Source organism: Leptinotarsa decemlineata, unplaced genomic scaffold (assembly GCF_025532065.1).
Source record: "Leptinotarsa decemlineata unplaced genomic scaffold, Ldec_3_MD MMD2_P_RNA_scaffold_12, whole genome shotgun sequence".
In the NCBI taxonomy this organism is placed as follows: Eukaryota; Metazoa; Arthropoda; class Insecta; order Coleoptera; family Chrysomelidae; genus Leptinotarsa; species Leptinotarsa decemlineata.
In genome coordinates, this window is record NW_027412526.1 from 8,842,202 (window position 1) to 8,859,047 (window position 16,846).

The window sequence follows — 16,846 nt, forward strand, 5'->3', positions numbered from 1 at the left end:
GTACTCGTAACTGGGAACCTGAACATTGATGTGGTACAAGTCACAAAATTTACACTCCAGACATTTACTTCAACAACTGTAGTCTGAAGAACGTTCAGACACTTCCATAGAATACTTTCCATAAATTACACTAGTCAACAAATAAGAAAAAAAATTGCGACAAATATGAGAGTTTAAAGCATCCTGACTGCGACTTCAACATCAAAAATTTTCCATCACGTAAAGATTTTGAGTTATAGTTACTTTTATTTTATACAAAAATGTTCACATATTATAGGGAAATACCTATAAGATCCAAACAAGAAAAAAATAATATATTTTGTGGGTAACAGACTTTATTTACAATACACATGAAAAAACATTCAAATGAAGTATTTTGTGCATAACCTTTTTGCAAATGTTGACTTTCATTGATTTGTTTCATCGTTTTCCCTCATAAAGAACCAACAATAATCCACCATCATTGCTGTATCCCATCTGCCTTGGTAACGTTGTTCCATTGTCAGTTCGTCTTGGTGGAACCTTTCCTCTTGTACGTCACTGACAGCACCCAAATTTTCTGGAAAAAAATTCTAATGGGAGTGTAAGAAATGGATTTTGAGAGACATGGGTTATCCCATTCTGCAGTAGTTTTCAAGTAGTTCCTCTACAAGTGTGTTCTACTTTCTTGTACCCTAAAAACTCCGAAACAATTCTTTTGAAAGAACTCCACGCAGCTAATTCAACATTACTTAATTTTTGATCAAACTGTTGATCACTTAGTAGTTTTCTAATTTGTGGTTCAACAAATATACCTTCCTTGAGCTTTGCATCACTTAATTTTGAAAAAACGTGTTTAAGATATTTAAACGCATCACCTTCTTTGTCTAATGCCTTTACAAAATTTTTCATTAGCCCCAGTTTAATGTGTAATGGAGGTAACAAAACCCTTTTTTTGTTTCCAAAGGCAAAGAAAACAGTAAAACTTCGTAAATCCGCCCTGAAGACCTAGTAATAGTCCTATGGCTTTTAGGTCACCACTTATTTACCACTTATACGTATTATAACATATTGCATTTAGAATAAGTGACATACTTTCGTGTGTTTCCTTCATGGCACCTGCATGTGCAAGAGGAATAGAGGGTCTTTCATTACCATTATGAGGCAGAACGACTTTTAAACGAATCTACAGTGTCATTTCCAAAGTATGCACCATATGGGAAACTTATTTATAAAGGGTTTTTCGACAAAATGTTATTCTTGATAAAAGTTTGTGCATCCCCTAAAACTAAACATGCACCAACAAAATATACTACAACATACGTAATATACGAGGAACAGTCAAATATTTAATTTTGAGACAAGAGTAAAGTACCTACCCTTATTTTGTAAAATCGCGGGAAATGTTATTTAGAAAAGTTGTTTAGCATTAAAAAATAAATCTAGGTTTGAAGTCATGGTTAAGTGAAGTTCTATTTTTTTACTATTTTTTTTTTAATGAGGACTACCAAAAAAATGCTAAAACGATAAATAGGCAGTATCTTGTATACGACGGTTTATTTCAAAAACCTGTAATATTACGAATTGCACAACTTTGGTGTTAACCACGGTCAATTTTTTTGAAGGGCAGAATAATTTTCAAAGTTTTTGGTGCGAAGTCATTTTAATTTTTTGTTAACACTGAAAAGTACTCAAAATTATACAGTATTATAACGAGAACTTAATATTCAATAATATCAAATCACAAAACATCAAAATGAAATAGGTATTTCGCAACAAACTCATTGATTTTCTGGAGATTTTCTTGTCCAAAATAATTCTCCAAAATAATCTCTAGAAAAACAATGAGTTTGTTCCGAAATACCTATTTTATTTTGATGTTTTGTGATTTAATATTATTGAATATCAAGTTCTTTTTACAATACTGTATGATTTTGATTAATTTTCGGTGTTAACAAAAAACAAAAATAACTGCACAAAAAACTTTCAAAATTATTTCACTCTTCAAAAAAACTGACCGTGGTTGACACCATAGTTGTGTGATTCGTAATATTGAAGGCTTTTATCGTTTTAGCAATTTTTTTTTCGTAGTCCCCAATTTAAAAAAATGGGTAAAAAAATAAAACTTCACTCAGATGGCCATGACTTCAAATCTAGATGTATTTTTCAATGCTGAACAACTTTTCCAGATAACATTTCCCGAGATTTTTCAAAATGAGAGTACTTTACTCTTGTCTCAAAATCAAATATTTGAAGGCTCCCTGTATATTACCCTTTATAAATAAGTTTCCCATATGGTGCATACTTTGGGGATGACACTGTATAAATAAACTGCATTCGTCCGGGTTATGTGCAAATCCTAATTTTCCATCACACCATTTGTATATACACAAACACACATTTTATCCTGCATGGTAAAAAACGAGGATAGCTCATGGTTACGGTTCCAAAATATTGTAACTTTGGTTTTAGGGGCTAGTAAATTTCATTGTTGTAATCTAGACCCAAATAGTTCAGCATTCTCTTTGGACAAGTGGAGGAAAAGGGGAAAAGCAAATTTGTAATGTCGTGTTCATTAAATTTTTGTGAAAAAAATCATAACTCAAAAATCTTACGTGTCAGGAAATTTTTACTACCATTTTTGCATTTAGAGACCAAAAATTAACAAAGATGTGCCTTTGGCATTACAGTCGTAAATTGACTGTAAACTAGTGTTATCACTTAGAACAGGATATAAGAATAGTATGCATGAGTTTTCATTCGAAATTATACGCATGAGACATTTTTTCGGCTCTACATTTTTTCAAAAAAACCTCTCCTGGAATCATCAGCCTATACCGAATGAGTTTTTTTTTAATTGATCCTAGGCAGTACTTGAACGTCTTACAGAAAGTATAATTATTGAAATAAATGTTGGAGCAACTGACCTGAAGTAATAGTAGATTTGAATTACAATGCCAGTGAAAGAAATTATTAATATTGTTGTGGAGCTTAATTGATAAAATGTAGGGAACATATCTATTAATGTTAACAGCTCATTCTAAACTTTATAACATTCCAAGGGAAAACCTCATGTGAACGGACACAAAGTATAGTCTTCGATCATTGAGCTTGAGATATAAATAATTCCTCCAGAATGGTTTTCATACTCAGATCTCGTGGTTTTCGATATATCTGGTGTGGAAACTTTTTTACTATTTTTACATGTCGTTTAATGTTAATAAATAAACACTGTCACCTTTTTCAGCTTGAGCATTATGCTAATGAATCAAAGTATCTAAAACTATAACCAGGTAGCTTTACGAGATTGATCAAATAACCAAATTTAATTTTCTGTCCGCCACCAACGCGAACTGTCTTCTGATGTTGAATATTAATGCTACTATATCAACTGTAAACTTATTTAGTATGTGAATAAGTGGGCATTACGTAACAAACAATGATGTTTTCGAATATTTCCTCAAATTGTTTCACTTTCATGGTCAAATTAAGCAAATTAATTGTATTTAACGTATTTTTATACTTAAATTAATGTATTTATTATTATTTAAATATATATTTATTCCGATTAGAAACAATATATATTGACATTCTCACAGATGAATTCTGTTACTTCTGCACTTGTTTGAAAAATCAACAGAGTATCTTAAAGTATTTTTTGCTGATTTTGTTATGCAGAACATTAATTGTCACTTCATTATCAACTATTATTCAATGAAGCAGCTCTTGAATCAGTTCAACTCTCTATGACATAAATATGTGACTCAATTGAATTGTATTCCGCAATAAAAAGTATAATCATATTCATTTGAAGTGAAGAAATTGATTGTTGATGACAGCACATTACATAGTTGTAAATACTCCTTTATTGTTGGAGGTATACAAAAATTATCCATTTTTTTCTGTTTTTAGTGTGGGCGCTTTTCTTGAAATGTAATATTTTCGCCTGAACGTCTGTTGAAAGTTACCCAATACCAAAAATATACCTTAATAATTTATTTACGTTTTATTTATCTGAAATCTATATATTATTCTCTTCCTGAAACTCTTCTTAGGCTATCCACTGTTCCCTCTCATTTTTTTTATTTCTACCAGTGTTTCTTCCTTCAAAACTTTTGAAAGATATTTAATTTTTGGGAAAGAAGTGTTTTGGATTTCTACTTCTCCATCTTTATAGAAAAAAATGTAGCAATCTTTCAAAGAAAGGAATTTCAGAACAAACTCTCTGCAAAGATTAGTAAATTACGCAGAGATAACTTTCAGACAAAAACTGAAAGAAAAATCCCTCTGGAAACAACTACTTTCATATAAAACAGACGACAGTATGTAATCACATTCATCGGTCGGCAGCCGAGCGGTTAGACGTGGGTGCTTTGTTCACTCAGTCAATTGACCGATCTGTGAACGCTCGATTTTCACTTGCTATCGTCCAGCCCGTGTTAGGAATCACACGTTAAAAGGCAAGACCTCGTTAGTCCTTAGCTCGCACAAGTTTCGACTTCTGAGGGTTGTCGTTAGTAGGGGTGCGATAGTATAGTAGACTGACAGTATTTTATAACGTTGTTTTTTTTTTTGTGTAATGTGATTGTGAAGGAAAACTGATTCAATAAATGATTCAAATTATTTTTGGATATCACTCTTGATCTTTTCATAATTTTCTGCCTGCACAAAAAAAAATGGTGTTTCCATTCCCTACTGGTATATGTATAGTTGGCAATACTTGCCGAATTTATTTAAACCAAAATTATTTTCCCCATTATAGTCCCTGATAAAAGTTGTTAGTAGACAGTTACTATCTCTCTTCATCGTTCGCGCATCTCAGAAATACAGCTAGATTTGCCAAGCTGTTCACTTATGCTGTTCCCTGCTGCAAAGTGTTGCCTATGATATATTTGCCATTTGAATTTTTGTGCTCATAAATACTCTCCTTTTCATTGAAAGAGATTCGTTTATATTGATAAAATTTGCGTGGTTGATGTCTTGAATATGAATCAGTTGAAACAATGCGCTTTCTAATTCAATCGAAAAGCATATCTTGAAGAGGTATAATGCATTTATTTCTTTCGAAAATATAAATTATTTCATAACAGATCAAAATGGCAGATTTGTGCAAGTAACATATTACAATCTCTAAACAATCATCCCTCCCACAACTCCTACCCAGTATAGTGGAAAACAACTACTTCCCTGGCTAATAGCATGATGGACATTGAATTATGTCCGACAGACAGTTATGCAACTTACCTCCCAAAGGATAGTCTTGCAGATGCTGTTTGTTCATCCAGTAGCAGTAGCAATTGAGTAGATCAACTGCATACTGGTTTTGAGGTGTAATCTCTCATCGGTGCAGAAAAGATCCAAGATTTCATTTCGAAATATTAATTTTCTTATAAGTCTGAGTCTCTTCTCGATACAGTCATCAGACTTATATTGATAACAGTTTGTTATTGAAGAGGAATGAAGATAACATTTTTCAGTATTTAAAACATAATCGAAATGATAAATATAGTTGTAGCAAAAGCAGTTGATGTGGCTAGACTGTGTGAACAATAAATTTGGTCATATTTATGATACACAAGAAATGAGTATAATAATGGGGTGTTCTTCCTTCACTCTCAGGGGTGTTGGAACTAGTAAACCTTCTCCATGAAGAACCGGCCTTCTTGCAGAAGGAATATCCGGATATACAATTTTGTGTTTGCTCTTTCTTGAAAAACCAGACACGTTTGTCATGCAGAAGTAACAGCCGTTGTAATGATTTGTTGTTTCTCGCCAAACCATTGGAACTGCAAAAGGCATAAAAGAGCGTTTGCCATTTAACCAGTTACTTAGATTTGCTGCATAGGTTTGGCAACATACGTAAGGAGCCCAATCCCGATCTTGATCACCAACAACACATCCAAAATATTTATGGTAAGTTACTTGGGTCATTCAATTAATTGGCTGTTTCTGTGATTTAGGAGTAAACCGACCACGTTAATGGGAAAAACTATCTGCGGGATTAACGCAGCCAAGTTTCTGTACTTTGGACATTTTTGTATTGCTGCATACGTCGAGTTCAAATATGTGATACAGCGTTTACAGGAGTCAACTTATTTTATTCACAAAGATAACACTAATATAATACTCTTAATATTCGCGTGTTTGCTCACCTCGCTTCTAATACTAACTTACCACTACTCGTGTTAAACCAATATTGATGATCCAATTGTCAACCTGCTACTTTTATAGCGGTTCCATATTTCTGGTATTTTCTGGAAACTTCGAGTATCGGTAGTTCGAGAAGCGGCGTTACAAGTCTCATATACAGCGGCAACAGATTCGAATACTGGGCAGAGCCGCTGTGTTGCCAGCTTTTAAACAATTTCCTCAATTTAGGGAAAAAACAAATTTGGAGTGTCGTGTTCATTGAATGTTTTCTATCATTTTCGCATTTAGGGACCAAAAATTAACAAAGAACTGCCTTTGGCATTACAGTCGTAAATTGGCTGTAAACTAGTGTAATTAATACCTATGTAAAATAAAGAGACAAATTACTTTCATGTATCTTTATTTCTCGACAAAGTTATTTACAACACTAAAGCAATTAAACTTTTCAATATTACAAAACATAACAGTCAAAAATTATTTATTATCACGCATAACATATTCAAGGATCCTACACTCAGTTTTCAATACTGCATTTTCAATTCATAAAAACCATTGCAAAATCATTTGGGTATATACCCTTATCAGATATATATCTGATAAGCCATAATTATTTCATAACACAAGATAATTGGAAAACGATGGCCCACAGAGAATCTTGTTTTGGCGGGTGCATACTTGTTAATGGGGGAGGTCAAACAAAAAACAAATATACATCCTGCGTCCAAGAAAAAGAGGGCTGGAACGAGTTAAATTAGGAAAAAGTTGCGCATTTTGGAGTTTAGGTGATTTTGTTAAATTCCGATTAGCTCTGGAGGTATTTGAAAAAAAACAAAACTCACTAATTTCTTTTCAATCTTTGTTGATTCTACTCAAGATGTTAAAAAAGAAAAACCACTTTCACTTCGCCACTTTTCAAGCTATACAAGATGGCTTTCACAAATTTTCAAGCCGACGTTACTTCCAAGAGAAACCATCATCAATTTTGAATTTTTATATGAACCGGAAAAAAGAATCACCCAATATAAGTTAGCCTTTGTAGCGACAACTCTACTGATGTTTAATATTCATTCAAAAAGGCTCTGAAATAAACAACTTTTTCCTAATTTAACCGACTTTGTACCTTTTATGGTATTGTATAATACCAGGAATTAAGTAAATTGCATTTTGTATGTTATCCACTTAAATGAATTAGTTTGTTGATGATCATCCAGAAAATTTGTTTCAACTTTTCTGTGATGAAGCTAGAAAATTTCGGGTGGGGCCACGTTATAACTACTAGGAACTGATTGGTTCCTGGATGTCTTAAATATTAAAATATAGTATAGGAACAAATACTAACAAAACAATATTATTTACAGAAATAAAATGAAGTTATTAAAAAACACTCGAGTGAAATTTTAAGGAAAATCAGCTATACGTTCGAAAATCAAAAAGTATCGCCTCAAAACAGACATTAATAAGATTAAGCAAATAATTTTTTTCCACCTTTATTGCAAGTAAAAAGATCTATGCGACTCTTAACCTTTTTTCTTTAGTTTCTAATATTTTCTATACAGGACCTAAATTTGTTTCAGTCTTTTCAAAAGTCTTGAATTTCTTCTGTTCAATGCAAGTTTCCTCTTTACTATCAATACATATTGTCAATATTATTTTTGATAATTTCACTTTTCAGTAACTTAAATATTTTGCTTAGGATACATAGAAATCGTGGTCTAGTCACCGATTTGCTTTTGTTTTGTTACAAGCTCTCGAAGCAACCCAACTTTGTGCAAATGTTGATAGATGGTGCAAGAACCGAATTGCTTCCAACAAGATGATTACCAAAATATGGGAATATGGCTCAAGATGCATAGAAAGAGTGGTGTGATAAAACCCTGGTTTTGTCAAAAGGTCTCGACGCGATTGAAAAGATTAACCCGACTTTGTGCAAATGTTGATAGATGGCGCGAGAAACGAATTGCTTCCAACAAGATGATTAATCAATCTTGAGAGTACCAAAGTCCGTGAATATTGCTCAAGATGCATAGAAACCCTGGTATAGTCTCAGACTTGCTTTTGTTTTGTCAAAAACTCTTGACGTGATTGAAGCGATCAACCCAACTTTGTGCAAATGCTAATAGATGGCGCAAGAAACGAATCATGTCACTGCGCCCACTAGCTTACATCAGTTGAAGCTTCTTTACCCTCCAATTCTAGTGGATCAAATTAGAGCAATGCAAAAACCTCTTTGTAGGATATATTCAGATGTCTTGGGTCCTAGATTCAGCATGTTTAGTGGAAAAATAAAGCGGATATTACCACAGGAAATTGGTGCATGCAGCAATTTGTTTTTTGTTCCAACTATTCCGAATAGTCACACTTGCACTGTTAAATTATCCTATTGAATAACGGAGTATTTTTCACAATTGTATTTCCTCATTTTTTCCATTGTCCTCAATTAGTTATATATTGTTCGTCAGTTGATTTTTTTCTATAGTAGTAGTGATAAGTTGTATCATAAATTCAAGAAACACTTTGTGAGATTTTCACTAAAACAGTTTTATAAAAACCCAACACGTGTTTCTCTATACAATAGTTTCTTCAGCCGTGTCCAGTATCAAGCGGTGATCTAGTTTTTTTTGTGCTGAAAAGGTATACACACTGTTGAAATGTTTATGTACTTGTCAACAGGAGGTAATCCTGAAATAAGATATTTTCCAAGTGCTGCATTTGATGTGAATAAATTTGTCAAATATCTTGAGTTGACTTCTGATAAGTTACCTCTGGTAGTTGCAATACTAGAAACTGATCAATCTGAGTTTCCAAAATATGCTTCTTTATATCCAGAACCTCACCATTCATATGAACATCTATTATAGATAAGCTTCATGGGTTAAAGAAAGAACCATCGAAATTGCCATATACTAATTCTTGAATGTTGCAGAAACTACAGAAAGTAAAGAAAAACCACAACAAAAAATTGAGAGCTTCCAACGCGTTATCAAACTACAAAAGTAAATACTCATCCTGTCTGAAAATATGCAGCAATCATTATTTTCCAAAAAATGATGTAGATCTTCAATATGACACGAAAATAAGTGAAATTTCGGATATTTTCCTTGAATATTTCAGGAAATGTTGGTATTCACCATATCTAATGGATTTATATATCCATAGCCAGTATTTTGGTTTGAAACCACTATTGGAAAAAATCAATTGGACACATTCCCACTATCTGAGCGAGAAAATCGTGAACACTATCCTCAAAATTCTAACTAACTCTGTTTAAAATTCAACATGCTTTACGGAAGAAGGTGAATGAATGGTTGAAAAAGTATTTCCTTCATCTTAGATTGATGTTCCATCTTTAATAGAAATTCAAGATATAACATTGATGACAGGAAATTGCTTATTCTGAAAATAATTGGAGATCATTCTATCAAAGATACAATACTAGGGTTTCTGGAACGTCTTCAACTACTCATACCTTCAATATTATATCTCCAAAACATGTCTTCACTAAAAGAAACAATCTCGTTTGTTGAAGATTTCATGCATGGTATGTCACAGTTTCAAAGCTGTGTCTTACACATTAATTTACTTAGTGACGTGTTGATCATGGCTTTTCAGAATTTCTGATTACTGCATATTTGAACAATACATTTATTTATAACTTATATGAAGACTTTGAGGAACAACCATTTCCAATCATAGACAACTTTATCTGAGAATTACTTGGATACGCCACATGTATGTTATACAAAAATTGTTGGAAATGTTGACGAATTTTTTTAAATCACACACATTTTTTGCAAGATCTAACAATCTACACATCTTTGTACAGAGTTGATTTTTTGAAACTATAAGTGTTTATTAAGGAAGGCTACAACTTTACAGAGTTTAATGATACAGGAGAAAGTTGAACCCTTGAATAAACATGTTTTTCAAAGTAAAATCCAGAGCTTGAGTGAAGATCCGTTCATGACAGAAGTTAAATTAGATAAATTATCTTGAAAGTTACTATTTGAAGGATATAACTTTTACAAATGGAAACTGTACACCCAAATAAATTACTCCTAGCAATTTTTAATGCATCATACATAATGTACCCCAAAGATTATCAGGTGGCATTTTATAAGACAGTTTAATAGTATATCTGTGATTCTACCAATGAAAAATAAATATTTCCAAGAACTTTTATACCCATAATTGTTTTGACACACTAACATGTTTACATTTCTGCTAATTTTCATATTCAACAGTTCCGTTACTTGACAAATATTTTTTTCAAAGCCATTTTGTTATATTCTCTCATAAATTTTTCGTTAAAAAAAATCCAAACATCTTGAAACATCTCATTTAAAATAACTTCTGGAAAGCTTGCCTTTAAACTTGCAGTCCCTTCTAAATTTGCAAACATTGATCCAAGATAAAAAATGCCTTTAAGATCGAACCCTGCTCAACTCGTTTTCTTAGATATCAAACTCAGCCAATGAAAAAAGCTGTAAATAAATTGAATAAACTAGGCCTCACACATGATACTCTCCGCCATCGATTTTCTCATCGGACACCACGGAAAAAAGAGATCTGGCGGTCGAATCCTCAATCCATAGGAACTCCATCAAAAATCCCTCCAGTATTCCCAGGGCACATCCTCCTAAAACGTCCAGAATGTAATGCCTGCTCATCATGACACGGCTCAGACATATCGAAGTAACCCATGCTAGAAGGGGAAAGTGAAAAATCCAATGCAAGGGCCACAATCTCGTGAAGAAGTAGACTACAAATATCGCTCTGCTGGCGTGACCTGACGGGAAACTAAACACGTCTGGACCCATCTGCCCCAGCGCATCATCTGTATTGAGAATGGGTCTGCGTCTTCGGAAATATGCTTTTGCAACTGCTACGAAGATGATATCTAAGACCAAACCTGTAAATTGAATTACCCATAAGAAAAAATGTAAAAGATAAAAGCAAGTAAGTCTATCCATTCCCAATTAGAACGGCAATATAAATAAGAGCGCTACGAGGGGTGTTCATAATCACTGCCCGGCAAATGGGAAATGTATATACTACCAGTGCTTTTATGTTCAAAGCGTCCCTGGTACAGTCATAAACATTTCTTGCCTGTGGTCCCTAGTCGCCCAGATAGTTAGTAAACGTGCTATCGAATGTAGTTGAGGAATAAAGGCTTGGCTAGTTGGACTGGCTGAATACTAATTATTTGTGTGTTCGTGGGGTTAGGTGAGGTGGTAAGTGGTTTTGCAAAGCAATTTTTGAAAACTTTTTCTAGAGATCAATTACTCTAACACCAAACTGATATTTTTGCACTCGACGCGCGTTTCGCTAACAGGGTTAGCATCTTCAGGAGAAGCAAATTGATACTGAATCTAAAGACAAGGGTTGGCTGTCTATATACCTAAAGTTTTTTGGTCCGATGTGGACTTTGTTGAATGATGATTATCCTAATTGATTTTTCGGTAATTAACTAGTGGAGCCACTACCTACAAATTAATTTGTCTGCTCTACTGTTGGCAATTTGAATTTGAAAATAAGGATTTACATGTTCAAGTTCAGCGAGTAATTTTAATTATTCATGAATGCTTAAAAAGGAAAGTTGTCACATTTTACAGAATGCTATTGTGAATAGAATATGCGAGTTAACGAAACTATCTCGTTCTACAGTTCTTCGAGTCATTAAAAAATTCGCAAACGTTGATGGTGCTACAGAAGATGTGATTCGGCGAACAATTTATGGTATATACAAGAAAAATGAAGTACCAACCTTGGAAATGATTTGGTATAAATTACTCGACTATCCCGATTACAATTACAAATCTTTAGAAACTCTACGAGGTGTCTTATTTTATTGTGGTTTCTAATATAAAAAAATTGAAGAATCGGATGGTCATAACTGAATCGACACGCATTGTTCAACTCTGACAAGAATATTTGAGGCAAATGAAAAGCTACCGAGAATCCAGCAGAAATATAATCTACCTCAACGAAACTTGGTTTGACACCCATGATGTCAAATATGGCTGGGTAGACGAAACCAAGATTCCAACCAAGATTACTGGCGACCATAAAACAACGTAATTTAAAAAAAAAGTATATTATTGATTCGATGTGTGAAACACTTGGTCATATTCTCTTACGTTTGCCTTCATACTATTGTGTGTTCAATCCAATTGAAATGGTTTGGGCCACAATGAAAGAAAGCTTGCGGAAATGTAATCAGTGACTGACTTTGAATGCTGTGGTGCTTGACAATATAAGGCGAGTGGTGAATGAAGTAGGTAATAGTGGTGTGTGGAAGAATTGTGTGGCCCACGTTATAAAAGAAGAAAACAAATATTATGTGCAAAGTTCCATAAATCCAATTGTTATTCAACCCGATGATGATTCCACCTCATCCGAATATAGCGAAGAAGAATTTTGATTTTTCTAGCAATTTTGTTGGCCTCTATTATTTTGTAAATATATGTTAGACGAGAATTCGGTGTGATTATTTGTGTTTTCATTGTATTTTTGAGTTTTTGACTCGGAAATCAACTACTTTAAATTTCGAAGTTTTTCATAATTACCCATGGTGGAAAAATTCTGTTGAGATAACTTTTTCATGGGGTGATCAATTGCTACACTTGTAAGAATAAGTAACTGAAAAACTTCCGCTGAAAAATAATATGCCGACGCCTATGTAGAGGCGGGAATTCCTTCTCTGTGCTGTTCCAATTGGTATTGGAAATACTATACCATTTCTGACAGTGTGTAACAAAAAAAATAGGTCATAAATTGAACCATATATCCAGGGATCAAAACTTGCAAAATTATAGAAGACTAGTGAAATTTCTCGAGAAAAACCAGATTCATAAGCCAGTTTGGAAAGTTTGTCAAGTCATTGTAAAATACATGTGTACGCTGATGATATTCAACTTTATCACAAGCTTTCCATAGACGGTCTGAATGACGCAGCAGTGGCTGTGATTTCGAAATAAAGCACATTCATGGTTCACGACATATTTATCCGGCCGCTCACAAGTAGCTAAGACAGAATCAATCTCAAGTTTAGGTAATATACAATGCTATGTTCCGCAAGGATCAGTCGTGGGTCCAATTTGGTGTTTACTAAATGTTAATGACCTGACGACGCTTGACATTACAGAAAATGTCACCCTGTTCGCCGATGATACCACCATACTATGGCATAATGATAAGAAAGCTGATTTCATCATATCATCAATTCAGATATAATAAAGGTCAGAGTAGTGCGTCTCAAACCTTTTATCCTTCAACATATTGAAAACTAAGATAGTGTCCTTCAAATGTGCAGTTGCTGATATTTCTTCGAACTACCGGATTATTGAAAACAGCGTTTTTTCTAAATGTCTATGACTAAACATCGACAACGGTCTCAAATTCAAAGAACATGTCAAAAACTTGAACAAAAATTGTCCTCTGGTTGTTATGCTGAGAAAATTGCTGCAAACGAACTAGGATACCCAACCGCAAAGACAGTATACTGCTCCTTGATAGAGTCACTTTTACGATACAGTATCCCATTATGGGGAGTGTGCAATGGTAATGTTCTTCATAGTGTTTTTGTATTACAAAAAAGAGCCCAGAGATACCTCTGTAAACTAAAATTTCTCGATTCATGCAGTGTTTCTCATAAATAATCACAAACAAAATTTCATTAGAGGGAAAAGATACCCCACTCGTCAAAGTAACCATCTTCCACTCTCGTTAAAAATTCAATTATATATAACGGCTGCAAAACGTACAATCACCTTTCAAATAGTAATAAAGATATACCGTTCAACGCCAGCTTCAGAAAAGCAGTAGAAAGAGTTCTTTCCGATAGAACCTATATTATAGTTTGGAAGAATATTATGATAGAATAGAATGACAAGTAGACCAAAACTATACACTCATATACACTTTCTATACACCTTCTATTGTTTATTATATTCAATCACCTTCCATCATATCTAATAGGTGCATGCTATAACAGGATTTTCAGGGAAGTTTTGAAGGATTTTTTCATACTATCACTAAAATAAAAAAAAACATACCAAGAAGCATATTAACTTGCATCTGTATCAAGTTGGGGTTGTCAAATAACCAAGTAAAAGCTATCCAAAATGATAACCAAGGTATTCCATGACAAGAAATCTGAAAAAAATGAAATAATAAAGTTAATTCTACCTGGCTAAAATTACTGCACCTTAACTAACATTCACAAAAAAAATATTTACTAATCTTGGAAAATCTCAACAATCATGACAACTTTCATGATTTCACAATTAGTAAATCAGTTGTTGAGTGAATTCAATTTCAATAACATTTAATTTCCAGATTAAGCTAACTTCATTCAAAACTTTCTGTCTACATATGAATTGAGTTGATATTTCTAATTTAGTATAAATAATGTAGCAGATGGTAATCTCTTTTTTGCACAAAGAATCATATGCACTAATGACTTGCCCAAAAATCACAATTATTCCACTTTCGAAGAGCAAAAATCTCATAGAATTGCTTTAAAGTACAAAGTCATTCTCAATAAACGTATCTATGATTGGCCTGCTTCATTATATAATTTTTTCAGGAGATAAAAAGCTTGAAAACATATTTTCTTAGATTGCTCCATAGAAAGGGATCAACTCTGCTATCTCTTACAAAAAAATACTCAAAGAATTTGGGATACCTAACCAACAACTAGTAATAAGATAAGATATCCAGTGAAAAAAACTATTTGAAAAAAGTTTTGAAATTTCCAGAGTCAATGTCTGATGTAAATAGTTAACTTTGGTGCTTGTTCATTTCTGTTTTGACCTAAGCTCTCAGTTGTTAGTTGAATGTTAGATTTAGTTTTTAGGCTTAGACAAGTTTCCATAAAGGCTCTCGTTGATTTTTTGGGGTCGAACTCTCAGTTCTTAGTCTCAGTCCATAAACCCGCTATTATTTGAGAAAGCAATATGTATACTTAATTTTTTTGATATGAACAAAAATCATCAAGATTATCAGCTTAGAAGCAATGGGAGTATCATGGTTTCATAGACTTGTTTGAAAAGTGCTATAGATAAAGTTTTTTCCATTTAATACTCAATGGCTGTATGATATACTCACCTCTAGGCCTTTATAATGGACTCTAAATGTCCGTAATGGTAGAATACTGTTTCCCCATAAAACAAATCTCTTAGTCATATAACTATCAAATTTTAATATTTCCTTCAGAACACTGGGGACATTTCTTTTACTCCTCTGAAATAAAAAAAACATTATAAATAGTAAAAAGGAGTTGCAAACTTTACTATCATTAAATTCAGACATACCTCAGTCATCTTTCAGGGTTAACCTATAATGAACTTGAATAAAAAATTAAAGGTGTACAAATTAACAAATTTGTATAAGGATAATTTTTACGATTGATCTTATCGGAACAGCACTATAAAATATTTAAATTTAGAAATTTTTTGTGATTCATATTCATATTTGTCATTCTACCACAAAATTCCCTCTAACCAATATTCTTCTTCTTAATTCCTATAAAATTTTGACGTTGAACTGGAGAACAGTTGGACAGTTCACCCAAATCACCCATGGATTGTAAGGAGAAAATTTTTAATCTCACTGTATATTGTGTCATTTGAAAAATTATAATAAACGCTGAATATTTTATTCATTATAAATCAGTCTAACCTCTTAATCTAACCTCTAGTCCTTCACAATTCACATTATTGAGAGTTCAACATCGGAGTTTCACAGTTGAATGTCGGAATGGAAAGATCTACAATATTTCCATGAACCATTTTTCCACACAGTCAGAAATTTCCAAAAAAAAATGGAAATACTTTTTTTTATTGATTTTACCTGCATCCTTAGTGCAGATTATTACAAAAAAAATGTAACTAGTGGAACCAATAACAGTTAACTGGAAGCTGTCCTGAGATCTCATAAAAGTATCAAGCACCTCAAGGTTTCATCGATACCAGCCGATATTCAAAAAACTATTTGGAATTCGTAATCAGTATCACATGCCTGTACGTTCACCAAAAATCCACATTCAGATAGTGTCAATGAGGTAGATCTTTAGTACCCCGGATTCATCCATATATGGGCTAGTTGAGTATCTCGTCATGTTTTGCTGTGTATACTATACTGAAACTCATGTCAAGAATTCTTCATTGATGGAACCAAAGGTTCCATTTTTTTGAGGTCTGCGAACAGCAAGTAGTCGCTAGGAGCCAAATCTGGCGAATACGGTGGATAAGGGAGCAATTCGAAGTTCAATTCACGTAGTTTCGTCATTGTTTTGATTGACTTGTGACACGGTGCGTTGTCTTGGTGAAACAAAATCTTTTTTCTTTACTATATGCAATTGTTTCTCTGCAATTCCGGCCTTCAATTACTCCAATAACGCCACCATATTCACTGTTGATGGTGTTTTTCCTTCTCAAGATAGTCCCTAAATATTAAACCACACACATCCCAAAATACCGAGACCATAACCTTTCCAGCCGCTTGGTGTGCTTTCGGGAACTTTAGATGAGGTTCACCAGTCGCTCTCCTCTCATAGATGACGATCGCTTTGATTCCTTAGTGAAAATTCCGGATTTTTATGTTCAAACATGGCTAAACACTGCTCAAAATCATCAAGACGTTCCTGTTTTTGGTCATCAGTGAACTCGGGCGTCACCCACTTTGAACAGAGCTTTCTCATAGTCAAATGCTCATG

The 16,846-nt window shown here is 33.5% G+C and overlaps 1 protein-coding gene across 1 annotated transcript; it reads right to left on the reverse strand.

The window, feature by feature from the left end:
* Positions 1-3,618: 3,618 nt before the first annotated feature.
* On the reverse strand, positions 3,619-15,638 carry LOC141481690 (polyisoprenoid diphosphate/phosphate phosphohydrolase PLPP6). The gene is made up of 4 exons (XM_074173700.1): positions 15,444-15,638; positions 15,238-15,372; positions 14,184-14,283; positions 3,619-11,038 (listed from the first exon to the last, which is right to left on the reverse strand). The coding sequence occupies exons 1-4, from the start codon at positions 15,450-15,452 to the stop codon at positions 10,638-10,640; spliced, it is 645 nt and encodes a 214-aa protein (XP_074029801.1). The 5' UTR covers positions 15,453-15,638; the 3' UTR covers positions 3,619-10,637.
* Positions 15,639-16,846: the final 1,208 nt, after the last annotated feature.

Coding starts and splice junctions, on each gene's coding strand:
- LOC141481690 (XM_074173700.1), bottom strand. Junction 14,284..15,237: donor TCCATTATAAAGGCCTAGAG/GTGAGTATATCA, acceptor CATTTTTTTCAG/ATTTCTTGTCATGGAATACC. Junction 11,039..14,183: donor GCAAGTTAATATGCTTCTTG/GTATGTTTTTTT, acceptor TTCAATTTACAG/GTTTGGTCTTAGATATCATC.